Source organism: Ornithodoros turicata, chromosome 5, assembly GCF_037126465.1.
Source record: "Ornithodoros turicata isolate Travis chromosome 5, ASM3712646v1, whole genome shotgun sequence".
NCBI lineage: Eukaryota > Metazoa > Arthropoda > Arachnida > Ixodida > Argasidae > Ornithodoros > Ornithodoros turicata.
The window spans coordinates 11,019,599-11,046,787 of record NC_088205.1 but is presented as its reverse complement, the minus strand read 5'-3'; the positions used below and the strand labels follow the sequence as shown (position 1 = coordinate 11,046,787).

The window sequence follows — 27,189 nt, the reverse complement described above, 5'->3', positions numbered from 1 at the left end:
GTGGCGTACAGATGAGGACAGATGTAGAGATGACAATAGGGTGGAGTTGGGGACAGGAGGGTTAGTATGCGTCTTGGGCCGACTTCAGGGGGAACTGTGCCGTCTTGCAGGAACAGATAAGCAGCGATACCGATGCGACCTTGTAACTTTTCTCTCCGTAAGTTATTAGAAGGCGTACAACAGACTGTCTGGTGAATAGTTAAATGGCTAGTAGCTTAACGGTTCTTGTGAGACGAGTCGTACATTGCGGTGCGTGGGCCAGGTATTAATTAAATTAATTAAAATTTAAAAAATAATTAAAGAAATGAAGCTGGTACATCTATACATCTAGCCATTCATCTTTTCTTATCAGGGTCATTTAGCATTCCAAATCTCTTCATATAATCCTTTGACCCGACTTTTTCTGATTTGTTTTCGTTTCATGGACAGATATCCGAAGGACGAGAACACGTACGCCATCGACACACAGTTCATGTGGGGATCGGCTCTCCTGATCAACCCTCTCCTCCATCCTGTAAGAGTGGAATTTATGTTATATAGCAATTAAACCTGTTACGCAGCTTTGGAAATACAATGCTCGTGCGCAATAGTGAAGCACGGATCAACATAATATTTTCTCGGATACAGTTTGTGAGGGTTGCCTATATTTAAATCAATCTGTAGTTTTTCTCCGGAGTTGTTCTGGAATAGGGTGCAGTGTTTTTATGTTAGATAAGTTGCATTCCCAAGCATATTCCAACTATATATATATATATATATATATATATACTCATGGAACGATGCGACAGCACCAGAGGACACGTGTTTCGCCGTGTTTGCGGCTCGTCAGCCCTGGGTAGCTGCGCATCGTTCGGGATTGGCAAACCAGGGGTCACTCAGCGAGCGATATCCACCTGGGAGAGTGACTGAAACACGTGTCCTCTGGTGCTGTCGCATCGTTCCATGAGTATCTGTTTCTCTACGTGCAGCCATAGAAGCCATCTTAATCTATAAGTTTGAATTTCAAACACGTGTATCGTTATTTACTTATTTCTTTAATGGCTTTTCCCCCTCTTTATATAGAGAAGCCATATATGACATTTCATGACATTTCATGACATTTTTATTTTTATTCTACCAAAACAAATGAAAATACATAGATGAATATACACATAGAGGAACCAGAGGGAGTACTCCCGGTTAAAGGTTCCTCATCAATCGCAAAATGAAGATATTATAACAGAGCACAATGATCAAAACAATTGAAGATGATACAATACACTTGATGATGATACAGATGCAATTGTACAACACTCTTATATCATTGTCAAAAAAAATTCAAGTGGAACGGAGATAGGTGATACAAAGAAACGAAGGTGGTTACAAACGAGATGCATTATGGAATAACACATGCTTTAGTTTGTTTCTAAATAGCGGATAAGAACGAATGCATGTTATGTCACGTGTTAGTTGGTTTCACTCGCAAGCTGCACGGAACAAAAACGACAGCTTCCCATAGTTTGTATTAGACGTAGGTAGGTTCAACAGACCTCCAGCTCCTGCCCTAGTACGCCGGGTTGAACGAAGGTGAAGAAAATTTATTTTTGGCAAAGTGAGGTTAAGTTGTAATATACGGTAGGTCAGGCTTAGGATACTATAAGAGATTATGCCATGAACTGTAAGAATACGAACTTCGTGATATGGGACATGAGCGAGCAACGGTAACCCAAATGTAATTCTGATAGCTCTGTTTTGAATTACCTGAAGAGCACGATGATGAGTTTTGTGAGTTAAACCCCACACAGAAGCACAGTACGTCAGATGAGAGTGTATGAAAGCATAGTACAAGTTAAGCAGAATGGATGGCGGAAAGTAATGTCGGGTTTTTACGAGTACGCTGATACCGTATGAACTCCTGCGAGTGATATCGTTAATATGGGACGTAAATCGAAGATGGCTGTCGAATACGACTCCCAAGAATTTAGTTTCTTGCCGAAACTGCAATGGACTTCCCAAGATGGATAAAGAAGTGGGCGTATTAACATTACGTTTATGCGAGTGGAAAATCATGGTCACTGTTTTGCTCGCGTTCAAATGTAATCTATTAGTACGACACCAGTAGACTAGATTATTATTATCTATAGCTATATATTATCTATAGGAGCTATATAGAAGCCATCTTAGTCTGTAATTTTGAATTTCAAACATGTCTAGTGTCATTTACTTGTTTCTTTAATGGTTTTTTTCCTGTATTATATATATATATATATTGCATAGCTTCGGAAAACGCAGATTTGATTTGTAATGCTGTAGTAGGTCTACGTTGTCGATCTATATTGTAGATCACGCAACAGTCACCAAGAAAGAATCCACGAGAGAACCCAATTCAAACAAGTAAAGGAACACGTTGACTGCTGTTCTGCGTTGTTGTCTCGCGACGTAAAACTACGAATTAAAAGTTTCATGTGACCATCTTTGCTGCCATGGTAATAGGAACGAGTTCAGAAAATCCCAGAGTGCTTAGGCGTCGCCTTGAACTGTGGGAGTTTACTAATACGAAAGAAATGGGCGGCCTCCAAACTGTTCCGATTTCTCCCCTACCGGTCCAGTGTCCACGAGGCGTCAAGGTCAACGAAAGCGAAATGTGAAGGATCATTCTTCGTTCCCCCGCTCAGCAAACGCCCAGGATGCAATGCGTGCGCAAAGGGCACTGGGATTTTCTGAAATCGTCTATAGACTTGGCTTCGGAGAAAGTAGTGCTAGAGGAAGTAGTAGTAGCCGTCTATTTCCGAAGACGGTGCACGCGTATCCTCGGCAGTTATTTTCTTCAGAAGGACCTTACCTAAGAATTTCCTTGTTTATTTACATTGCAACCCTTCAGCTTGGTACCCTTTTCCTTTTCTTGGACCTACAGGACACAAATCACATAACTCCATACATCCCTCGAGGTATATGGTACGACTATTTCGAAGGAACTCCCATTATCGTAAACGAGGGACGCAACAAGACGTTTCGTGTTTCGGAGATGCAGGTCAACGTCCTCATACGTGCAGGACATGTCATTCCATTGCAAAAGCCCGGTGTAACTGCGAGCGAAAGGTAAGTATGAGTATCTATTTCATTAGCAACTTGTGCCGGTGTTCAACTTGTACCGGTGCCGGTGCACATCCACTTATGCTTATCTGGTTTCATGGTGTCCCGTTTAAAGCATCGAGTTACTTTGACGGGTTATTTACTTCGCATTCCTTACAACCTCATTGTATCGCACGTTGCTCTTACTATACTTACCATATTTCTAGTAAACGAACTATGAGAGCAGCGTAATGCCGCTTTTGTAGAGTAATACGGCCTAGCGTATATACAGCATCTCCTATAATTCATGAATTAACTCTCTCGATAGGGGATTTCGAGCAAAAATGATAGACAGAACTCTTTGAAAGCATTTCTATTTTTAAAAATTCCTGGAACGGGTACGTGTGTTGAAATCTCCAACACTGAGTATTGCTACACGTAAATCAGCCAGAACCAAAACCACCCGCCTCAGGAGCGCGTGCACATTCGTCATCGTCGGCTTACCTGGCCGCAGTTGCTCTGGCCAGCCAGATCGTTCACGGGCAAACCTCACCCCGCTTTTCTCTACGACACTCTACTCGTATGTCTGACAGCAGATCACCGCCTATCGCTCCAAAGCACGTGGTCCTCTGGAGTGGCAAGAGCGTACCCCTCCATGCGCTTCTGAAGGGCGCGGTTTTGGTTTCTCCTTTGAAAAGAGAAATCCGGCGATCGATATTTCAACGCGCGTCTTCGTTTCGAGAAGCCCTGCTCAACTTTCTGGAGACAGTGGACGCTCACGGTCGGCTGTAGTGCAGGGAACTGTAGAACAAGACGTGTGAGCTTTCCTCTTCGCCTACCCCCTTCACCAACCCCCTTTTATCCCTTCCACGAGCAACGTGCTCCTATAATCTAGGCAGGCAGACCGGTCGAATCCCTACGTCCCCGCCCCCTATACAATGATTCGGTCGCAAAGTGTCGCACGAGGAGCTATTTTCCAGAGAAATAGCCTTCCAAACTTTGCACCAAGACCATGAAGGTACGCACACAGAGACGCAAACATAGTCCCTAAGCAAACACTTCGTAGTTGGTAAACAAAGAACACGTAAATGCGCAAAAGTATGCAAAATGCATCGTATGAGAATTGTGTTCCACTCATGATCATAATTCTGATTATATGTATCTTCTTCACGAAGCCGCAACAATCAATTCATTCTGCTCGTCGCACCGACCGACACAGGCGAAGCTGGAGGCGAGCTCTTTTGGGATGACGGAACATCTCCTGGTGAGCCGAACATTCGTTGACTTATGAGTTAAACTTCACGTATTATTCCAACGGCATTTGTTTGTGGGATTGTATTTGCCCTGCTACGTCATCTTGACATATCGGCTGAATCCACCCCGTGAAGGTAATAATTGCGATGCGGAACCTGATCAGTGATGATTAAATGGTGAACTATAATGTCGTGCGCCGTCTCACCAATTAGGCGGGTGGTAATTAGGTGGTCCTGTGTCAGTGCACGTGCGTATGGTCTGATGAGTTAACGTGACACACACGTGAAGGTATCCGGACAAAGACCAAGAGTTCGCGTCCACTACACTTATGACTCTCAAGAAAGCTGTAAGTGATGGAAGAGCCCCGTGCTGGTGCGGAACAGATGACTGATGTACAACACAGAAACCGAAGCGTGAGCCGTGGTGCGGTTCTCCCAGTTCCGCGGCTTTAGGCCCCAACCGCTTGGAACGTATTTCCCAGTGGAGACTATGCAGAGCGTCGGCATTGCCCCAACCGAGCGACAGAACAATTGGAGCACAACCGAGACGCTCATATCTGTCTGGATAAGTATTCCGGTCGAGCGAAGGTGTGGCGTAGCGCAACAGAATCAGGGCAGCCAGCCAGCGGCTGCAGAAAACTCGCGTCACCGCATTCTCACCCCCGCTTCCCCGAGCGGGGTACACAAACAGAAAACATGGCTGCTCTATTCGAGGCGGAACATCTGAAGCTGAGAGGAAACATAAATATCAGAGATTACATTGAAGTGATTGCTGATCATTTACTCCGGACAGAGGTTGCGGACGCTCTTAGAGCTAGTAGGTGTGCCTTCGCGTTTAAGAAAAGTATTTATATTTATCGGAATTCCGTGTTAGCAGTTCATGAATTAGCACCCCCGACAAAAAAAAAAAAAAAAAGAAGAAAGAGTTCTTGCAGACTTTAAAAACATTCGTGTCTTAGCGAATAGCCTTTCTTGACTATGCGTTCCCTGTGTGTGTGTGTGTCGTCCTTCGTCGCAGCTGCCACACTTTTAGTTAGAATGGCTGACTACTACCAGACCTAGCTCGATAGACTTATGTGCCTTCCTCAGTGCTAAGCATTTACAATGCTTTTAATTTGTCTCATTACACCAACACCAAGTCCATCGAGGCTGTTCCTAGACACGTATTAAAAGAGCGTCATTAGCACTTTTCAGTTCACCGAACTGCAGCTTGCGTAATATTCAAACTCCGCCTATTTTCCTTTTCGCAGCATTTTTATCCTGTCATGGAACATGCAGTGTCCGTTCACATTATTGAGAGAATGTGCCCATCCAACAACGTCGACTTGTATGTTACAGATACCGTAACGAAAGGAAGCTACACGCTCTATAGGTTCGAGCTGCTACAGGTAAGAGAACGTCTTGTATGCAGGGTTGGTTACCGAAAATATTATTGTTTCCGGTAACTGAAGAACTCGGCATTTCGTTTCCGGTTCTGTTTTCATTTCTGGACGATTTTCGGTAGTGGTTTCTGTTTCCGTTTCCTTTTAAGAATTTCGTTTCCATTGCCGAGGTGATTTCGGTACTGGTTTCTGGTTCTCATCCGGAACTCGTTCTGTCTGGTTTTGGCTTTTTCGTGTCAGATATTCTAGTTACATAATAGGACAGCCACGCCGAACACACACACGAAAGAGTTTAATGCAAAGGTCGTCACGAATCTTATACACCGCAAGTAGACGCCTCTCTAGGTTGCGTAAACGCATGCCTTTAAGTTTCAGAAGTCTCCGCTCGTGCGCAAAAATAACACGTCATCCAAAACTTCCGCGTCCATCTTGCTGCGCAGTGGGCTCAACACGAAAGAAAGTCCCGAAAATAAACGAACGAACGAACGAACGAACGATGACTGGAAGAATAGTGCGGATAAATGTAATTTTCATATTAACGCGGAAACACGCAGGGAAACGTTCTGCGAATTAGGTTTCCGTTAACGTTACCACTTTCGGATTTCGTTTCCGTTTCGGTTTCTGGGTAGTGGAAACTAAAAGAATTTTGTTTCCGTTTCCATTTCCGTTTCCTGTTGAATTTCGGTAATTACCGTTTCTCGTTTCCGTTAGCCAACCCTGCTTGTATGTGTTTTAACAACAACAACAAAAGCAAATAAGTAATGATGGTGTATAGGTCTGTTTTAAACTTAATACAGCTATCCTTGATTCTCAAACACCACACATACATTTTTACCAGTATTACTGGGATGGATGGATACAGAAAAAAAGGGCAAAGGGTACAGATGGAAAAAAGGAAAGGGGAAGGGAAAGGTGAAAGTAGAAAAAAAGGACGCACAAGTACGTCGCTCTCCCTATCAAGTATTGCAAGTATTGATCCATCTGACTAGTATTTGCAACATTCTGAACAGTGCAAAACAGAAAAAAAAATCCACCAACGAGTTATGAGATTGTCATGACTGTGAGTCCGTGTGACTCTAATTGTTATTTACGCAAGCAATAGACAAAAATCCCAAAATTATTCTATTCATGTAACTTCATTTCATCAGCAGACAAGCGAAGGAGACAAAGGCAGTCTGTCCGAAAGTTTTTTTTTTTTCTCTGGCTGAACTGTCTCTAGAAAAAACCAAAATACCACTCACTTTGCTGGCGTATATTTTACGCACTTCATTCCAGAATCTACTAGTCGCAACCCTCGTCAAACATGGCTACAAGACCGGCCTGAAGCTAGGGAGTATCAAGGTGTTGCGTGTTCTGGAGGAGCCCCTAGTAGTTCGGATGAATGATGTTAATACCACATACACCTACGACACGGAAAACAAAGTAAGAAAACGCCATCAGACGCCAGCAGTGGCGTCCAATAATACATATCCTCGCCGTGTTTCCCCAACACATTATGCGCGCAATTAAGGCTTCATGAACTATTCTAGCATTATCGAGGCTTTCTTGATCACTGCACGAAGACGCTTATTTCGGTAAAACAGCGCACAAAATTGTGTCTCCTCAGCACAGGAGTCATTTTTAACACCCTGTTTGCCATCTATAAAAATGCTAAGCAGGCCAGTAAGATGCACTATAAAAATTTATTAATACCAGAGTCATAATTATCGTATAAGTTAAATTTCAAGTACGCCGCAAAAGGCGACCATGCGCAACGGCGGTGGAGAGCAGTACCAAACTGTGATCTGCCTCGGACCTCGTGCAGACGCTACAGGGGCCACGCTCGCTGATTGGTCCAGAGAAATGTTGTCTGCTACTCGGCTTCGAGGTTCTGAAAAAAACATTGCTCCTGGCTCGGTCATGATTCGGCCGCTCCTTCTATCCCTAATTCTCCGGGGGAACTGGCAAAACTGGCAAAGGGACAGGGCGCTGACTCTCACTGACCAGGGAATCAGAACGAGTTGCCCTCGTAGCGTCATCGGTGACGTGACATACTTCTCGTCCTCGTTATTCCCGGAGTGGCGAGTTAACGGTGAACATGCGCAGAGCTATGTTTGTTTGTTTTTTCTGGGAAACAAATTGCACACATCAAAACCTTTCGCGCTACTCGGTAAAATGACACACATACTTTCATCAGACATCTTAATATGAAGTTTTTGTTTTTTTTATGGCCTTCTGTGTTCCTTTAAGGAAGGTTTGTAGTTTCCCGGACGTTCACTTAGTGGACACTAGCGCGTGTAAAGACGATCTTGTCAGGGCTGGTACAAAATTTAACGTTTTCTCGTCTTCACTATTGCTGGCTCTGCCACTGCCTTGCACGGCACACTTGCTGTAGCTGTGGATATGTTAACTGCAAAGAGGCACGTAGAAGCCTTCAAGTTGGGAGCCGCCGACATTTAGAACAGCCCTGTTCTTCTGGTAAAATACTGCCAGGGGAAGTCATCGTTGTCGCACCGAAGCTTATACTCATAACTACACAGAACGCCTTCTGATAATTCCTAGTTTCAATTAGGTAACTGAGCTATGGTTATTGCCCTTACTCGGCATCAGGTACAGTATAGGGAACGGGATTAGGGAGTACCAGTGACCGAATGTCTTGGCATGCCTTTTGTGTCACCTGCTGTATCCCCAGAACTCCACCACAAAAGTATGATAATGTACTATTGGTCATCGAAGAAAATTATGTTAGTGATCTCTATAATGTCTTACATGCATTGGAGATGTGCCTTTAACTGCTCCTACGCACTTAATAGCCTTTCTTTCTGCGATCACTGTCTTTGCGGCATGGCATACACCTCTTCTCTTGTTTTCAGGTTTTGAAAATTGATGTCAATGATTTTGTGATGGATGAGAACTTCATGGCATCCTGGTGATAACACGAAATACGACCAAGGGTACTCCAATATTCAACATCTGCTACCTTCGGACGCTGAGACCAGGAACAGCAGTGGAAATATATGTTTTCGTAGTCTACAGCTATTGCATTAGCCTCTGTATTTCCTACAATCGTGCTGTTTAAAAGCGAAGCGCATAATTACGTTAGATTTTGCATCACTGAACAAGAAAGCTTTTGCTCATTCGTACCTAAGGGAGGTGATAGGCACTGCATTAACCACCAGCGAAGGACGGTGCACATACTGCCTATAATCCTTCCTGCTGCCCTCTCTCGATCTGTTCACATCTGTACGCCATTCATAGCCACAGTTGCTTCGCGGCGCTATAACACGGACGAGGACGGCAACCAGCTCATTATTGGCGCAGCGAACAGTCTTCCTAATGATCGAATCGATAAAATATTGCTAAAACAATAAGGACGACACAACAACAACAGATAAAGTAAATGAACGGGGAAAGTCGCCATACAAGGTGCAGCCCACTACCGAAAGGCACAATGGGCAGGTTGCGATGTGATGAGGTGATGAACGATGCTAAATAGGAGTCGATAGTCAGTGGAGTCAGTGAGGTATCATCGGAACCGTATGCAAACACACAGCACACAAAGACACACACGCACACACAGCGCACAGGTACGCAGGCACATCATAGGGTAGAGAGGAGACCAGTGTCCCGGAGAAAAATCTTGCGGTACTCAAGAGCTTGGCGATGGTCGATCTAGTTAGACAAAGACGACACAGGACGTACTGTTTTAGCGATTTTGTTATGTGTGACCAACAGGCCCAAATTGGTACTTTAATGTTGTTGCGTTACTTTAATTGGTACTACACAACGATGTTCCTGCAGGAGAAGCCCTGAAGATCGACAGCGAACATAAAGGCCTGTTCCGACATATAGCGATTTGATATATAGCGCTACAAAATAGGGCGATATTTTCCTCCTCGCAGTGCTCGATAACGCTAAAAATTAGTGCTTGCCGGAGTTGAGCTTCAGTCAACTTTTTCAGCGCTAATATTAGCACTACATTCGTGTTGGCCAATGAGGAGGCCCTTCAGTGGTGACGTCGCGAAAGTCGTGGAGCTGTTTTGCTTCCGCATTTCACGGCATGGCGACCGCATTGGAACCGGCGAGTGTGTCATCCCAAATGTCTGATAATTTTTCTGATTGTCCTTCTTGATAAGGTGTTCAGTCAGTTGATCGAATTTTTCCGTCGCTGTCGAACTCTGGAGGCGTCATGCTGGCAGAGACCGGAAACGATAACTTCCACTAAATTATAGCGCTTGCGCCGCTTTGCAAGTGTGAACCGTCCGATAACAGTGAGCGCTGTTTTTGTGTGCTGTTTTGTAGCGCTATATTAGCGCGCAGCTATATGTCGGAACAGGCCTTAAGAGTGTGTACTGGTGTGGCGCGCGCCAGTTGTGAGTGAAAATGTGGATCCTTTTAGCTCCACATCGCACAGCTTCTTACACATGTTATTGCGTACGGGTAAACAAAACAAGATATACTGTTACCTTCGTCGGGGTTTAGCTGAAGGTAAGATTATGTGTTTACGACTCGAACGTGATTAGTAACATGGCAAGTGTCTGATGTGTTCTACTGCACTTCCAAGGGCAGTGACATGTCATTCAAGCTACGAGAAGAACGCTAGCAGTTGTACAAATCATGAAGGGGCGCAGTACAAGTAGACGCATTATCAACACCACGCGTGTAAGAAGGTCACTGAAACAGCGGTTAGCGATAGTAAGCATACTGTAGCCAAGCAATTAAACATGAGGACAGTCGGGCGAGACTATCGACAACTACAAGTAGTGCCTGCGGCTGATTTATGTAGCCACAGACCTGCCTGCGTAGCCTTCCTGCAGAGCACGATAAGCCCATATCCCCGCAGAGTTCGGCTAAACCCTTCATATTTTTTTTTCTGTTCAAACCAAACAAACCGACATTCATAACATCTGATATATATATAATTTTTTTTTTCGGCCTCGCTGGCTCAGTCGGTAGCGTGTTCGCCTTCTGATCCCGAGATCGCGGGTTCGAACCCGGCCGAGGATGCCAACAACTTGGTCGCAGCGTACAAGTTGCTTAGACACGCAAGGGACGTTAAATACGGGGTGCCCCGTGTGATGAGGTTTCATCGCACGTTAAAGAACCCTCAGGTGGGCAAAAGCAATCCACAGATCGACCGCTGTGGCGACGCTCATTATCTCAGTTGTGTCGCGACGTAAACCCCCAATTATTATAATTATTATTGAATTTTTTTTTTTTTTTTGCATCTACCGCGGAAGGCGTGCGGACGCTTCAGACAAGTCGCGGCTTACCGTGCTAATCAGTCCTGTCCTACTATGTTAGAGATAAGGCGCCGAACTAATACGGCGACGCAAGTAACGAGATCAAGACACAAATTCATGTTAGCGCGCTGTAAGATGTTCCTTACCTCGCGGTCAACACCGTAGGCATAAGGAAATGGTAGATAATTTAACGGAATTTCTTGTGGAACGAACCGAATATAAAATACCTCGACACTCGCCGGAGTGCAATCCCGTTTGGTGGACACGCTTGGTAATGGTCGCCATGAGGAGAAGTTCCATGCGTGTCCTGCAAAGACGTAAATCAAATCAATGTCCCATTGCTTATACTGTGCACGTGTCCACGTCTTTTTTTGACATGCTGTTCAAAACTTTGTAGTGAAGGACACGATTCGTTGACAAGCTACTTGAATATCTGTGGCGTGCGAGGGTACCACGAGGGTAACCCAGCATATCATTGTTCACTTATCCGCTTGCTATGATTTCAGACCTTACAGATCACTATGGACAACTACAGGATGAAAAAGACTTCATCATAAAGTGGCGCTGGAACGTGAAAGTGCACTGAACCTCGAGACAACTCGCCAAATGTAGGACCGTATCAAGGGACGTCAACGAGACATCCACGGCTGGAACCTAGAAAGAGCTGTATATCGTTTAATAAAGTACTGTACATAATCTTCCGGGATGTCCCACGGTCTAGCAGGTACAGGTGTCAGATTGAAGCAACGTAAATCGTATCGTTTTGCAGTTTTGTGTAGAGCACAGGGTGGTCTGGAGGCTCGCTACAGTCAAGACAGACATGACCGCCTACCATAGCGATTGAACACGACTTACTTCATGCCTAGTTCCCGCTGGACGACGCCCGACGCGACGTCGCTTGCAGGTGGCGTAAGCAGACCCACACGTTCGGCGCTCTTGTCCACGCGAGAGCTCGCGAGACCGATGTGCTCTTGACCAATGAGATGGCATGTCCAAATCACGTTTCCTCCTTTTCCGGTGCTGGCTTGCGCCCTTTTCGCGGCAGTCCTTTCGCATTGCTGTCATACCACGTTTTCTTTCTGTAAAATTGTTAAGCAGTCCAGTAAAACGCACCACGAGAAGTAATGCAGCCCACAACGTCATAATTATCGTAGATATTTAGTTTAAAGTACGCTAACAAAAAAAAAAAGAGAAAGAGAGAGAGACACCATAGCGCGACGGAAGTGACGCTGGTGGTGAGCTGTACCAGCCTGCGACCTTGCGCTGGCGCTACACAATCAGCGCTCGCTGATCGGTTCAGAGTATCGTCTGCTAAACAGCTGGTCAGGGGGCTCTGAGGAAGCATTGCACACAGGGAAACTCCGGCGGGACAATGAAATCCTCCATATACGCACGGTCACGCTTTCAATTCCTAATCTTCCTATAGGGAACAGGTTTACCGACTACAAAAGGCAACTGGTGAGGGCAACTGTGCTTTACAGCCTTCCTATTCTGCACAGGATATCAACAACTTCCTTAAATACGCTTCGGTCCCTGTTTGCTCGAAGCCTTCGTCGATGCCTCGGAGTTCCAAGAATGGCTGAAACACGACAAGTACTGGCTGAAGCTGGTGAGCTCCCGCTTGAAGTTCTCCGTGAACGGGAAACGGCTCGGCACTACCTCCGTTTGCGTGCTCACATTCCCCGCCACCCGCTACTCAGGAAAATTCGATACCGCCCTGGAAGCGACTTCTATCGAGTAGCGCAGAGGACACGCCAGACTCTCACTGGCTTCATAACTAAGGACACTATACCGCCGGAAGCCCCCTGGTCTCTCCCGGTACCGCCCACGTTTGTACGCCTCCCAAACCTTCTGCAAAGAAGAGATCAGGTCCCCCCTCAAGTCCTCCGAGCCCATTTTCATGCTCTGGTAGACGAGAAGTTTTCTACGTTTACGGCAGCATATACTGATGGCGCATCCCGAAACAACAAGTCCGCCTCAGCCTTCGTCATTCCATCCGAAGGCGTCGTGCACGGAAGACGCCTTTCACATCCAACCTCCTCCACAGCTGCGGAACTCTATGCCATCCTTTTCTTTCTACAACACATCGCTGATTTTCCACCCCGGGAATGGGCAGTCTTTACAGACTCCAAATCTGCACTTCAAGCAATTGAAACTTCCGGCATACGAGGCCCATCCGCACCCCTAGTCACCGACGTGTTAATGGCTTACCACACTATCTACGCCGCAGGCCACCGGCTAGTTCTCCAGTGGGTTCCAGCCCATTGTGGTGTCGTGGGGAACGAGCAGGCCGACAGCGCCGCAGAAGCAGCACTCTCGTCTCGGAACCGGACCCGTATTGTTCTGCTCAGAGGAGACCGCCGTTCAATTCTGCGACGTCTAGTGACACCCCTGGCTTCCCGCCAACGGACAACCGACATTCTTCCCCCCTCTATGTTGAACAGAGTTGATCCCATGCTCGCTTTGCGCATGCCACGTAACACATCTCGTCAGGATGCTGCATTAATCCACCGCATGCGCCTCGATGTGGCCTTTACAGCTCAGTGGCGTTACCGCTTGAGACAAATTGATTCTCCCACCTGTTGCCACTGTGGTGCTCTTGAGGATCTGGAGCACATTCTTCTTCATTGCCCTCACTACGAACCTTCCCGAATCACACTCTCCGGGTCTCTTCGTCAGCTGGACTCTCGCCCTTTCTCCCTACCGAAATTGCTTGGTCCCTGGCCCAATCCAGCCCAGCAACGCTCTGCGCTCAAAGCTCTTCTGACATTTCTGGACACCATCGGACTTCGATCGTTATTGTAAAGGGGCTCGTTATTTTATTCCCCCCATTCCACCAAGCACTGGGGTAGAGTATCGCCTGTTGCGATGAAACTCCCCACTCTCCAAGGCCGAAAATAAAGTTGTTGTTGTTTGACTACAAAAGGAGAAAGCCCTGGCTCACAAAAGAAAAAGACACGCGCTGACCTCGACTGACCTGGCAGACGGTATGGCGTTACGGTCGTCGTTCTCATCCTCGTTACACCCCAGGGGGTGAGTCGAGAGTGCACGCGCCTGTGTTTGTGGACGTGTTTTTTTTTTGTGTCTTTTTCTGAAAAATAAAAAATAAACATAAAACTGCAGGTTTTATTGCCGTACACCTTTGTGCTGTACGGCAAATTGACGCATATACTTTCACCAGATGTTCTAAACTGAAATTATTTTGGGTGGGCTTCTGTGCTCCTTTAAACCGGATGACAGAAGCATGGAAATGAGGTGATATGTGGGCTCACTACATAAAGTATCCACAGAACAGAATGGACGTTTTCACAACGCTTCTGCGCATGCTCTGTGACTCTGACGGCGCCGATTGTGTTTCGCTGGACAGCCGCTAGGTTACGATGCGAGTGTGAAAAAGGCCCATAAAAGGATTGAATGATTGCAGTTTCACACTGCTATGTTTGACTGCCTCATTCAGTACAACGTCACACTGAAAGGAAAGTGGACTGAGGAAATATCTCGAAAAGCCTCGCCAACCGAGGGTCATAGAGCTCTCCGTAGTGTGGACACGAGAAAGGTACTCTCTAACGACGTCCCTCGAGCAATCCGCCCCGAGACGTCGCGTCGGGCGCACCAAGTGGGAACTGGCAACACCATCTAGAGGCAAAGCCTGATCGCTTGGGCGATGTCACGTGACAATTAAGAGTCATCCGATCACAGCGTTGCTTTCAGTGGCCGTAGCCATGGAAACGAGCCGCCATCTTTCAAATCTGCAGCCATTGGTAGCCAAAAAAAACGCGGGTTTGTAAACGGTCTGCGGCGATTGGCTGACATTCTGGCTGTCTGCTTCTATTGGTGGACTTTGTGTCTACGCGTGAAGAAGTGAGAGGAGGCATTAATCGTGCCTCCTGTGTCTAGGTGGCACTGGAACTGGGTAGTAGTCACCAAGCAGACGCTTCGGTTCTAGCGTTCCCGTCCACGCCCCCACTCTCATCAAGCACCGAGTGCCACGCATGTGGCGACGGCGTTTTCTGCTACATAACTGCTAAAATTACTAGAAGGGACATATTAGCTATCCGTCGTCCTACCGTACTACACTACATTGCGTGGATATCGCCCTCATGTGGAAGAGAGACTATATTTCAGCTTCCGATACCAAACCCGGCACTCCTGGTGCTCTAGGGCCACATAATAATATTTATACGCTAGCGTGCTCCCAGAAGTGAAATACGTGCAAAGAGTATAAGCCCAAGATGGTCATACCAGATGAACACACACACACACACACACACACAAAGATAGGATGATGAGGTGGGTGATGATGATGATGGTGATTGGAGTTTTTATGGCGCATCGACAACACAGGTCATAAAATGATGAGATGGGGCAGAGCAGATGAACCCGATTCATGTGAATACTCAGTTTTCCAGATTTATTTCTATTTAGGATACTGTTGACCCGCCAACGGGGGTCGTTACAGGAGTCAGCAGGCAAACATTCCAACGTTTGTACAAAAGCGGAAACGTCTCTTGCACTAATAACACACGCAGATAATTGACATTGTAGCAAAGAGGCGTTATTGTTCTTCTCGTGCGGCATAAGCGCGGACTGCTGCGGCGGGGGGTGGGGAGGGGCTTGGGGACTGATCCCCCTCAGAACTTTCCCAGGGGGGAGGGCAGACCCCCTCCGGGAAGTCTCCCCAACTGACACTCACGATGAAAGTTCCGAGGGACATCCTAGGAATCGCGTGTTTCATGCGAGTGATCATAAAAATGTTGTAAAAGTTTGCCTCACAACGTCGCAACACGGAATTCTCGACACCCTGCTCGACCTCTGCGCACGAAAGGGGAGGGGAACGTTGAACGGGAACCCCCTCCGGCTAATTGAAAACTCCCCGTCTGAACCAGTTACCGAAAAAACCGAACCAGTTACAGGTACTGTAAAGCAGCACCGATCAAATGTCATTTAGTGTTGCTATTCGATAGTCCAAGCCACCAGGACAAAAACTGTGCCAGTTTCATTCCAATCGACGGTGCAGTTAATTAGAAAATTACAATTAAAGATTACGGGCAACACTGTGCTAGGTATTCGAAATGAATCCGTACTTCTGGCACATACGGCGGCAATCACATTGCATGCGTATAACACTGGGCCCGACATAACAATCCACCACAATCCACCATAAAATCCACCCCTGCAATCCACACGACGATCCACATCTGAGGATAAACGTACAGTGGCTAGTAATAAACGGATAAGCGAACTGAAATGAAATGCTGAGCCGTTGAAAAAAATGTGTCAGACGTTCAAGAAGCCAGACAGCGTCGGGACTTGTTTGTTCACAGAGGTTCACAGAGAGAGTTTGTTCGTTCGAAAGAGGCCGCGAACAAAAGGAGCGCGCAGGCGCAGCAGAGAAGTAGGGAGAGCCCCCATCGAACAGCGGCCAGCACTGGGTTACTTCGCAAAAACAGGGGTTAACAGCAGGGTGTCGGAGCGAACCGAAAACCGGAACCGAAAACCGAAAAAAACCGCTATTTTGGTGAGAACCGGAACGGAATCGAAACCGTATACGTTTTTTTCGCTCAGGAGGAAAACCGAAAAATATATTTAAAGGTTTTCGGTCCAAGAAAAAACTTCGCCGGTTTGGACTACGGAAAGGCGAATGAAACAGACGTCGTGTGCTCTGAAGTCATGTCATGGATACTATACAGGGTTACGGTTACGGTGGAATGTATGTTGGTATACTATGACCCTTAGGCTCCCTTTGTAATGGTTTATCGTTCGCGCACGCACACAGACTTAGAGGTACATGTGACTCTCTAGCAATGTACCGTAGTGTTCGTTTTAATTTGATCCCCCCAAACTCTCCTCAACTAAACAGCGACCCAAGGGTGCTGCATAACGGCTTCTTTATCGGTAATGTCGCGCAACGCGTCCCTTGTTTGAGAGCAGCTAAGTTGAATACATTTACGTATACGCGAGGGCAAGCCCGTGCGATGTGGCAACTCTTTTGTGGACAGGACACGAAGCAAATATAACGGAGCCATCGAGCGCGTTTGTGAGTGAAAGTGTTCCTCGATTTGCGTCGTACTCGTGCGGTGGTGCTTGCTGGCTAGACAGTAGCAACAGACATTCGGATGGGACGCGATCGCTCCAACCCAGCAAGAAAGTACTTTACGCATGACATCACGACAAACAAGTCCGTTTGTAGCATGCGCTTCAAGAAAGGAGAAAGCTCATTCAGACAGTAACCTACAGGAACCTGGAGCTACCAATTTCACAGCTGTCTATTAATATTAAATACCATGTATGCGGAATAAACGGGTTTACATTTTGTAACATTTATTTTTTTGTGGGGATGAATATTCCCAGCAGATGCGAAACCGGTTAAAAACCGGTATGAACCGTTATTTTTTTGCTCCGGAGCAGAACCGGTACCGGATCGTTTATGATGTAACCGGAACGAAAACCGGAACGAAAAACGTTTCGGTTCGACACCCTGGTTAACAGGGGTTTCAGAATGCATAGGTAAACAGGAAAACTAATAATATGGTTACTAAAATAACGAAGTTCCGATGTCATAGTGTGTAATACCAATTTTCAGTGTTGCCCGCTGTACAGGGGGTTGTTTGACACCAGGCGTCGCACCGCTCCACTACGCCGCATCTTTCATGGCAAATTAAAAATATTTATAGCGCGTTGTCGGTCGTATGGTTCCGCATATGGTATTTAGAGGCAACAAAGTCTCTAGTCACATCACCGGCATATCATGCTTGTCTACTGCTTTACAGTACCTTTAACAGAAGTGACAGAATACAAGCAATAACAATGCATCATTGCAGCTGTACTCAAACTAAAACTAAATAGATCCTGGAGTAGCACATGCTGGATCAGCCAACACATAACATAGAAAACGGGAGTAACCCGAAAGCAATAGACAGGGTTTAGGTGTTAGAGAGTAATCTTCGTCTTTTCAGAACCTCAGCTATGTCGTAAATCTGCGTTTACTAAGCAAGTATACTACATAACGAGAATAACTGAAATAAACATAAAAAAAATATTCGCGTCTTTCACAACCAACCTATAACGACTCCTAGCTTCCGAAAACGTCGTTCCTTTGAAAGGAAAAAGTTAAGCGACATTTACGAGGTTTACCATATTTATTGGCCATACTTCACTCATTGAACGCATAAACACAAACTGAAACATTTTCGTGTTACTTGTCTCGCGAGATTTAACACTTTGCTGTACTTTGCAACAGCGGAAAGAACTGTTTTGATGGCGCTGTCTCCCCGCAACACTGTGTTTAACATCAACGTTTGTGGTTCGTAAACCAGTTGCCGCCAAGATGCTCAGAATAATTATCCTGACGTTGTGGTAAGCTATGCATTGTTTTTTGAAATGTCTTCATGTTGTTGGGCTTAACTCATTTCAATTTCTCCTCGTGTCATCCGTGTAAGGTCTGGTGCAAATATGTAGAGTGTGATGTCATCATCGTCTATTCGTTGTTGCTATCGTCAAACTGATGTGATGTATGATGCAGTCATCGACTGCAGCTTTAACACTCTTGCTCTTCTTCCTCTTTTTATCTTTTTGTTCTTGTTAGAACCGTTATTGGTTGTATGCCTCGTCCTGATCCAGACTCAGCTTGGAGTTTAATCTTGAATCAGGTGTGGTCGACAAGGTTGCATCCAACGCTTCCGTCGAACACTACCTCTTGTACCAGCTCATAGAGGGCGTTGTCACCTGACGTAAAAAAAAGGAAGAAAAGAAAATTCTGAGTAAAAAATATCTTGACCTAATGATTATGAAGCCAATGCCCTATATCTCGGGGCAGATTGTGCCATTACTTGTGAGCACTTTTAGCGAAGTTAATTCGCAAGGAATTGAATTTTTCCAATTGATCTTTGAATTGATTTTTCTTTTTCTTTTTTTTAACACAAAGAGTGGTGGACAACGAATCTGTTCCATGGCCCTGCAGACTATTCACGATAACTTTGGCAACGGATGAAAAAAAAAAGGAAAAGAAAAATTGCGAAACCCGTCTTTCCGAGGCACGCAAATTGTCCCCCAAAGCCCTGGGGTCGGATTCACAAACAAGTTCGTAAGATTCGCTACGATGTCGTAGTCTACAACCGTCGTAAGACATCGTCGCAAATCGCGGGGTTCAGTATTCACGAAAGGATCGTAAAGGAGAGGGAGTTTCACGATGGGCAGAACGAGCAAGAAAGAGCAGCTGACGTGCTTCCTGAAATGTGACCGTGGGATTAATGAGCGATTGGGCCCGAGGTTATGTTATTGTTATAGCAACGACGTCAGCTCAACCAATGGGGCCCGTTGTATCCTATGCCACATGCCACGGTGTTTGTCAACAAAATCACTCGGTATTTTCAGAAGTGTGTTCTGAAGTTGATATAGAAGTCACTCATCGGGCCTCAAAGCGTGTCCACCGGCCGAATTTTACGGAGAGCGAGATAGAGACCCTCGTGGAAGGGTACAAAACAAACAAAAACGCTATCGACGCCAGTGGAGATGGAGCAGCAGGAGCTAAAGACAAGCAAAAGGTCCCTAAGCACATCACTGCAGTCCTCTTCGCGGTTTCGGGAATTACACGGAACTTTGCAGAAGTAGAAGTGGACAGACTTTAAAAGTTCGAGCAAAAGAGAGGTATACGATGTGGACGTTCGCAGGAACAGCACAATGGGAGGGTTCATTGGGAATTACAATAGTTGTTAGGGTGGATATTACAGAGAGGAAAGGAAAGGACGGCTATGAAATTTCATAACATTCACAAGTATATTAATTTCAAACGTCAGGAGCAAGTGTAGACCGCAGCGCGGCTAGTCCCGGTGACGATACTGGAGGAAAGAGTGGTTGGGGCCATTGACCGAACTGCTGTCCATGATATTCCTGGCAGTTTCGATATTGGTATGTGTGTGAGGGGGGATGAGTGCACCAAACACCCTCACCACAAACTTGTGTTAATTAATTCGCTGAGAATGCTGTGCTCAGCTCGGACTCAGCACAAGAACTCACCAATCCAGGCACATCCCATCGACCATGTCCAACGACGCCTCTTTCAGGGGCTACGTTTTCTCCCATGTGTACTTACCTTCAGAAAAAGCGACTGCGAATGATATCTATGTAGAGCCTGCTCAGCAGCCTCAGGCATCCGCCTCATGGTCAAGCAAGGACTCATGTTTGAGCAGGGGCATTCAGAGTAGAACCACGCACAGAACCACAAGCATACTGTACCTCCTCATGCTTCGTCACGTGCATTCACAGTGTACAGTCAATTGAGTCAATAATTATATGCCTGTCTTCTCAGATTAGTGTGTGCATGGCATTTCATGAAGGCGTCAAGATGACAGCCGCACTGGGGCAGAGGAAGTTTTGGAGACTCACAAGAAAACTGAGAAACATTTAGCAGGCCTGCTTGTCCTGCAATGCGAATGCTTGCCATATAGAGCAGCATAAGTATGGGGTGAACACATTGCCAGGTGGCAGCTTAAACCATGGCAACAGTGAATAGACTGCGTACATAAGAATGTGGAATCTTCATTTATTTAGTTGACTTCAGTTATAAAATTATTTAGGAGCGTATTCAGACATAAACGTGTTTTCTAAAACAACCACACTTTCCATCCCCCGGGCACTCCTCCTGCACAATTTCAGAATATGCACACGTATACGGAATGTTCATAGAGAAGGACCTTGCTTACGCTACATTGCATGACAACTGCCTGGACATGACCAAACATAATTTACCCAGGGTGTTTTTTTAGAAGTTCACTCGGTGTGCGAATGAACTTCATTTGAGCGTCCACACTGCACTTGTTACACCAACGACGATGCGGGAACAACTGCTTTGTTTCACGGCCGCCAAATCTCCAATCACCAACTGGAAGCTTCCACTTGAATAAAAACGAAACGCAACCATCACCTGCACGTCCCCGCGAATAGCGTGGCACCGATCAGTTGGTCACCTCAAGGAGGGAGCCAACACGTACGTCGCACAGGCTATACGAATCCCAGCACTTGACATCCTATGAGAGCGTAGCAAGTGGCTCTCGGAGACGTCAAACAAGGTCACACGTTTCCAACAAGCCCTCTCACGTCGCAAACCTCGTCGCGGTTCCAACTGTTCGAAATCCACACCGGCCAAAGTAGGCAGCCATGTTTGCTGTTGATTGACTTACGACAGCTCGGGGGCTCTCTTAGGATTTCGCCGTAACTTATGACGATCTTACGACGCCCGCGCTTCGTGAATCCGCACTTTATCGCAACGTTGTCTTACGACGGACTTGCGACAATTTTTGTCGTGCGAACTGTTTATGAATCCGGCCCCTGTTCTCCGTCGAAGAGGCTGAAAAAGAACGATAACCCATCCCTTTCGGCTTCCTTCTCGCTCGTCTGTCAGATAACTTTCGCGATGCCACGTTGCTGTCGTTGTCAGCAGAACCTTGGAAAGGGAGAAGTGAAAGGGTGGGCACATGGCCTCCTCGCATCGGTTCTTTCGGGGATGTTAGCGTCGCCGTCAATTTGCGCGCTTCGAAAGGCCGGTTTTCGCAATTTTTTTCGGTTATACTGCCATTGCAATAGTGAATTGAATTTTCCAATAGAACGGGGTAAATCGTCCAGGCGCTTTCTCCTTCTGTCAAAAAAAGAAAAAGGAAATGTGAGGTCGCTTTGGCAAATTTCGGAGTTCAGTCGGGAAAAGTAATTGCTCATGAATTAAATTTGATAAAGGCGCCCAGAAGTAGTGGCAGAATCTCAAACGAGAGAAATAGCGGTGACCGCATATTCTTCAGACAATTACTTTTTTTCACGTGAGGCTAAACACCCTGTATACGATGTGATATATTTCGCAGAATTCGCAGAAGAGCGGACAAGTCAATAGAAAGCACACTGGAAAACAAAAGTTTGCTCCCGCTGCTTGTATAAAGCCCGAAATATATAAGTGTTTTACCATTCGGTATCTCCGAACGAAAATTATTTCGAATAAGACGCAATAATCGGACTCCAAGACCTGCGGAGGCTGCTTGGAGCAGATTAACGTAGCGCTCAGAGCAGCTACGCAGCGGTACTCTGTAGCCAGCAGTGACGTAAAGCTACCTAAAATGAAGTTGATTTTCATTATCGTGGATGCCGCGAAGCCAAAAACAAGACGAGACAGTATTTCATACACCCGTGTTACATAATGGCCGCACTCAACTGATAATCTGTAAAAATCACCTCACTCATAAAACGACATATTATATGTATTGGCAATGAAGCGGAAGTTCAGTAACTGGCCGCCATTTAAACGTCTCAACGCACTATAGGACTAACACCACTGTCAGACGGAATAATTTAGTGTCACTTTCAACGAGTGACACTCGCGCTTAGTGTCGTTCGTATGCTGGCACACGACATGTATTAGTAACAGTAGGCAGAAAGTGCACTAACGATTTAGTGAGTTCCCCAAACTCACATCACTTGTCTTCGGCTGACCGAGTGTGTAGCTTCGGCGGCATGCTTTGTGGTACATGTAAGAATACGGAGTAAAAGCGAGGGACCCCGGCACTAGAGCCCCGCACTATGCGCGGATGGAAGCGAATATCCGCGGATATCCGCAAGATACTTGCAGATTCTGATGAAAATTTAGCACTTTCTGCGGTGTGCGGATCGGATGCGCTGGCTCGATGTCGGATGCGGGTCAGATGTGAAGGCAGCGGATCGGTAGCGAATCGGATGCGGATATACCGCATGCTGTAATTTTTCCACCAGTAATTTATTTGTACTGCGCGCCGGCAGCGAGCGCATGCATGCTCGGGTTCACCTTTGACCATGCACGGTCAAGACTGGAGAGGAGGCATTCTGGCGTCGAACCACGCCAGCACCAGCGAGGTAGGGTTCCACGCGTTCCAGAAGTCTCTCCATATCGCGTTTGATGAAAGGTTTACCTTTGCTTTTCGTCGTTAGTCCTTCCGTGACTGCATTGAGGCATCCGAAATGATACCAACATGCTTCTGGCGGTCTTTGCGCGTCCTTCGAAACGTGCGGATTTTCCGGATCGGATGCGGTATTGCGTTTTGCTCAGCGGATCGAATGCGGATGTAAACTGATGTGTATGTTGCGGATGCGGATAACGTGTGCGCGGATGCGGGTCGGACGCGGATGCCAAAAATCTTATCCGCTCTACGCGGCACCACAATATGTTTAAAGAAGTACTCCCAACACCGTGTCTATTTTATTCTAGTACAGTGCGACACAGTGCCGAAAAACCATGACATTACTCTTGTGAAGGCCCCGTGAGAACTTTGCGGTCTCGGCGATTCGGCGGCGCCCATTTTTGTTGTGGCACGTGCGTGAGGAGAATTTGTTTTATGTGAGAAGAAGATTTGCAGGTAGTGTTTCTAAATCAAAGAAAAAACATTCTCAGGGAGGTATGGTGGTCCACACCTAATAGTGTTGCCGCCGTTTATTCCTATATATATTAAAATTGGCGTCGTCGTCCCAGTGACACTTACGTAAGCCGTGTAGCAAGCACGTAGTGAAAGGACATTCACTTGGTTGAGTACGCTTCACGAAAACACACTAAGATCAGCCTGTATGGCTGTGGTATAAAGCTAGAACTCGTACATTACCAACTCCTGCCTGTGAAAACACATCACGTTCAGGATCGCTGTTCGTGCTTGTCGTCGCCATGCAACGGACCATGACTGCGGAGAGTTGCGTACGCGATAACGGCACTGAGAAAACTAATGCTTAGTAGTGGACAACGTACCTTCCATGCGTTTCTTCGAAGAGCACAGCCTAAGTTAGCCAGCATCTTCCGAACTACACAGCCCCAAGAACTGCTCTCCCCCTGTGTGGAACTTTGCGAATACCTGCTCGAACGAGGCTTAGAACTTGTAACGACCCCGGATATGGCCAGCTTTTAAATACGATATTGATACAACGTTTTCGATCGCAATCAGGGAAATATGGGCTGCAGAGCTGCTGACAGGCAATTTCAGACAACCGTGTCGTGAGCACTACTTCCTCCGAAGCCAAGTCTATAGACGATTTCAGAAAATCCCAGTGCTCCTTGCGCATGCATTGCATCCTGGGCGCATACTGAGTGAGGGAACGAAGGATAATCCTTCACATTTCGCTTTCGCTGATCTTGACACGTCGTGGAAAGTAGAGTCACTAAATACCAGAGTATCGACACTGAGGTCCAAGGGAGAGTAGGAGCGCCATCTTGTTTCCGCACCACACCGGTATCAACCCCATTTGAGGATCAAAGACGACTAACATAATGCTCCCTTTGGGATAGAGAAGCCTGTATCATTGTCGGGTAATAATCCATGTATAGAGCGTCCCGGGGATGTCAAGATGAGCTCAAGGTCGTCAACTGGGGCTTGGAAACGAAGGGGACATTCCACCCGCGCACGACACATGGCATCGTGCGCTGAAGTGCGCATTCCGCGTGCGCGTGCGTAGCGTGGTGCGGAAACTAACTCCATTTCAAAGTAAAGTTGTTGTTGTTGTTGGCGCGGAAACAAGATGGCGCATGCTCGGTCTTGGAACTCAGTGTCGATACTCTGAAGCGTAGCTGATTTAGTGACTCTAGTGGAGAGTAGACCGGTAGGGGAGAAATCGAAACAGTTTGGAGGCTACCCGTTTTTTTCGTATTTAGTAAGCCCCCAGAGTTCAAAGCGGCGCTAATCACTCTGAGATTTACTGAAGTTGTCTATTCAATGGAGTGGTTGACGAGTAAATCAAGGCCTGTTCGCCGTAGTTTGTTTATACTTTATGAATCGTCTATAGATTACAATAACGTGCGCGAAAAATATTTTGGCCGTTATCAAATATTACGACAACGTAACATTATTTGCAGCTTATCTGCGGCTGCACAGCACCATGTCAACACTACACTTCATCGCGTGGCTAGAAACGCAGATGACCCCGACACTGAAATCAAAGACGTGCATCTACGTGGGATGTGCAAGGCAGTGTCGGTGAACGACCGTGTCGAGTGCCCTTTCCCTGGCGCCGCCGAAGTGGATGACACCTTGTGCACTGCAGCGGGCTGCTGCATAAACCGTGGCTTCGAGTATCCACCGAACCTATGCTTCTTCGCCCGGGAATATCCAAGGTACTGGACCATAAGCATCACCGACGACGAGGAAACTGTCAACATGAGCCTCAGCGTCCATAAGCCCATGCAGAAGGTCCTAACTACCCACAATGTTTCGGTATCAGTGTCGTATTATTCCAAGGAAGTAGCTAGGGTTCTGGTGAGAAATAATTTTTTTCGCATCACTATTTTTGACTGCACCTCGTACGTTAGTAATCTCTGGCGTATGTCATTCACATTGTTCGTTCTACTTTCCTCCCCTGCAAGGTGGACCGAGCGAGACTCCCGAATGACGATTACAGTTTTGTTCCTGCAATGCCCGCCCTAAGTGGGAAAGGAGCCTTCGTCGACGTCATGTATGATGTGGTAGCCTTGATGAACGGGATGCTCACTATACACAGAAAAGACGAGGGAGGGGACTTCGAAAAAGGGGTACCAGTGTACGATCATGTTTCTTCCTTTGCCCAGCAGCTCATTTTGTAATAGTATGGCAGCAGCAACAGAACATAGTTTAAAAGCCATAAAAAAATTTAAAAAAAACAGTGATGGAACGGTCAAAAGGAACGTGGACGAGCGAATACGCGACAGGCTGCGCTGGACCAAAGAAGTTGTACGACGAGACGATATCTTGTCGACGAATGCCAGAATACTTATAGCCGATGGACACCATTTGTTGTATGGGAGGGGACAAGAACAAAATAGATGCACAAGATCGCATCCGTCGTGTTGTTCTTGTTCCCCTCCCGCGCCATAAATAGTGTCCGAATCAAAGCCGAACCCCACGAGGCGTTTTTTGCAGCGGCAGAACGCAGAGCTTCTATCCGTGGCAAGCGACGCTGTCGAGAAACACCCACAGCTGACCGCGTGCGGCGTTTCCACAATGGCGGGGGACGGCGCCTCCTGCGATTGTTTCCCCACGCTCTCAAGGGAAGCTCCCCATGACTCGTAAAATACTCTTATTACAAGTGAAAAAGGCTCAAACTTACGTGCTTTTTGATCGATAACATGTTAGAACGAAGAAGATACCGCAGCAATGCGCACGCATGTGTCCGTCTGTTGTGGACGCTGGTCACGCTCTTCACAAGGATCCCGAACGCATGAAGCGAACGTAGCATTCCAGTTGACATCTTCATCAATATGTTGCACTCTGTGTCTTGCTTTACGTCTGCTTATATATACCATATCTGCGTGACGCATTACTAATGAAACACCCATTGCTTCATGTCCAGTTTCAGTACAAACTTCTCGTATTTGACGTTCGATCTACAGTACAAGCAAGTTACGCTCTTCCTTCCCTCAAGTCGTATCTACGGCTTGGGAACCCGTGTGACCCCGCTACAACTGCCAATACCGAGCGATTTCTTTCTGTTCAACCGGGAAATAGGACCTGATGTAAGTAAATACTTCAACGCTGAGAGGCGCATGCGCCGTTAACAGATCCCGTCGTCCACACGAGACAAGCTCGCCTCTCGAACCCTTCCAATGTTAACGTGCTTTCAACACCTGAGAAGGATGTGTTCCACGTCCTGTACAACGCCGCACTCACGGGAAATACAACTGGGCTAATGTACATTCTATGATTTCCTAAGGAGAGTTCGAGGCAGCCCGTTACTGTAATGAAGTTCTTTTCTTTTTTTCTTTTTTTTTTATTTGTAACTCAACTCGTTACTTTTGCGCCGAGGTAACTTTCAGAGGAACCCGTTTATTTTTCAGATAACTTGCAAAAGTAACTTAAGCTAAGTTCCTAGTTACTTTTAACTCCCTTTTCACTCACGTCTACATATTTTCTTCCTTTCTTTCGTGATATTCAATCAATGACAGTATTCTACTCAGGCAGTAAGAACCGCTGCCATTGAAATGAAGCTGAGTCATTGTGTGTCCACAGGGAGTAAGACGCAAAGCGTTCGAATTGTTGGACATAAACGAAAACGATCTGAGGGTATTGCACTCCAACGCAGGCAACTCAAGGTCGAACTCGACTTCTCACGCGCGCTGCACCTCTGTAGTGCTATTTTGTGTCTGAAGTAACTTAGAAGTAACTCGTACTTTGTTGAAGTAACTCCGTAACTGCGAGCTCCACTTCAGGCTGAAGAACTTCGTTATTAACTTAGTTACGTTTTTCACACGTTACCTTAACTCGTAACGGGTTCTTTTTGCTTAGTGTGTGCACTTGTGTGCTCCCCCAGTCATTGATC

The 27,189-nt window shown here is 46.4% G+C and overlaps 3 protein-coding genes across 3 annotated transcripts in view; 2 read left to right on the top strand and 1 right to left on the bottom strand.

The window, feature by feature from the left end:
• Positions 1–8,698, top strand: part of LOC135394002 (probable maltase-glucoamylase 2) — a 28,828-nt gene extending 20,130 nt beyond the window's left edge. The window contains exons 14-19 of the mRNA XM_064624421.1: positions 430–514; positions 2,894–3,078; positions 4,227–4,315; positions 5,643–5,692; positions 6,962–7,108; positions 8,539–8,698. Of these exons, the coding sequence (XP_064480491.1) occupies positions 430–514; positions 2,894–3,078; positions 4,227–4,315; positions 5,643–5,692; positions 6,962–7,108; positions 8,539–8,598 (616 nt within the window). The 3' untranslated portion in view covers positions 8,599–8,698. The remainder of the gene's footprint in view (positions 1–429; positions 515–2,893; positions 3,079–4,226; positions 4,316–5,642; positions 5,693–6,961; positions 7,109–8,538) is intronic.
• The window catches only part of LOC135394003 (uncharacterized), a 74,141-nt gene that overhangs the window by 23,275 nt on the left and 23,677 nt on the right, over positions 1–27,189 (bottom strand). Inside the window, exons 3-4 of the mRNA XM_064624422.1 lie at positions 11,764–11,987; positions 11,136–11,215 (exon numbers count right to left, since the gene is read on the bottom strand). Of these exons, the coding sequence (XP_064480492.1) occupies positions 11,136–11,215; positions 11,764–11,987 (304 nt within the window). The remainder of the gene's footprint in view (positions 1–11,135; positions 11,216–11,763; positions 11,988–27,189) is intronic.
• LOC135394001 (lysosomal alpha-glucosidase-like) overlaps positions 18,135–27,189 on the top strand; it is a 29,929-nt gene continuing 20,874 nt past the window's right edge. Inside the window, exons 1-4 of the mRNA XM_064624420.1 lie at positions 18,135–18,264; positions 24,755–25,154; positions 25,262–25,434; positions 26,224–26,386. Coding sequence (XP_064480490.1) covers positions 18,236–18,264; positions 24,755–25,154; positions 25,262–25,434; positions 26,224–26,386 — 765 coding nt within the window. The 5' untranslated portion in view covers positions 18,135–18,235. The remainder of the gene's footprint in view (positions 18,265–24,754; positions 25,155–25,261; positions 25,435–26,223; positions 26,387–27,189) is intronic.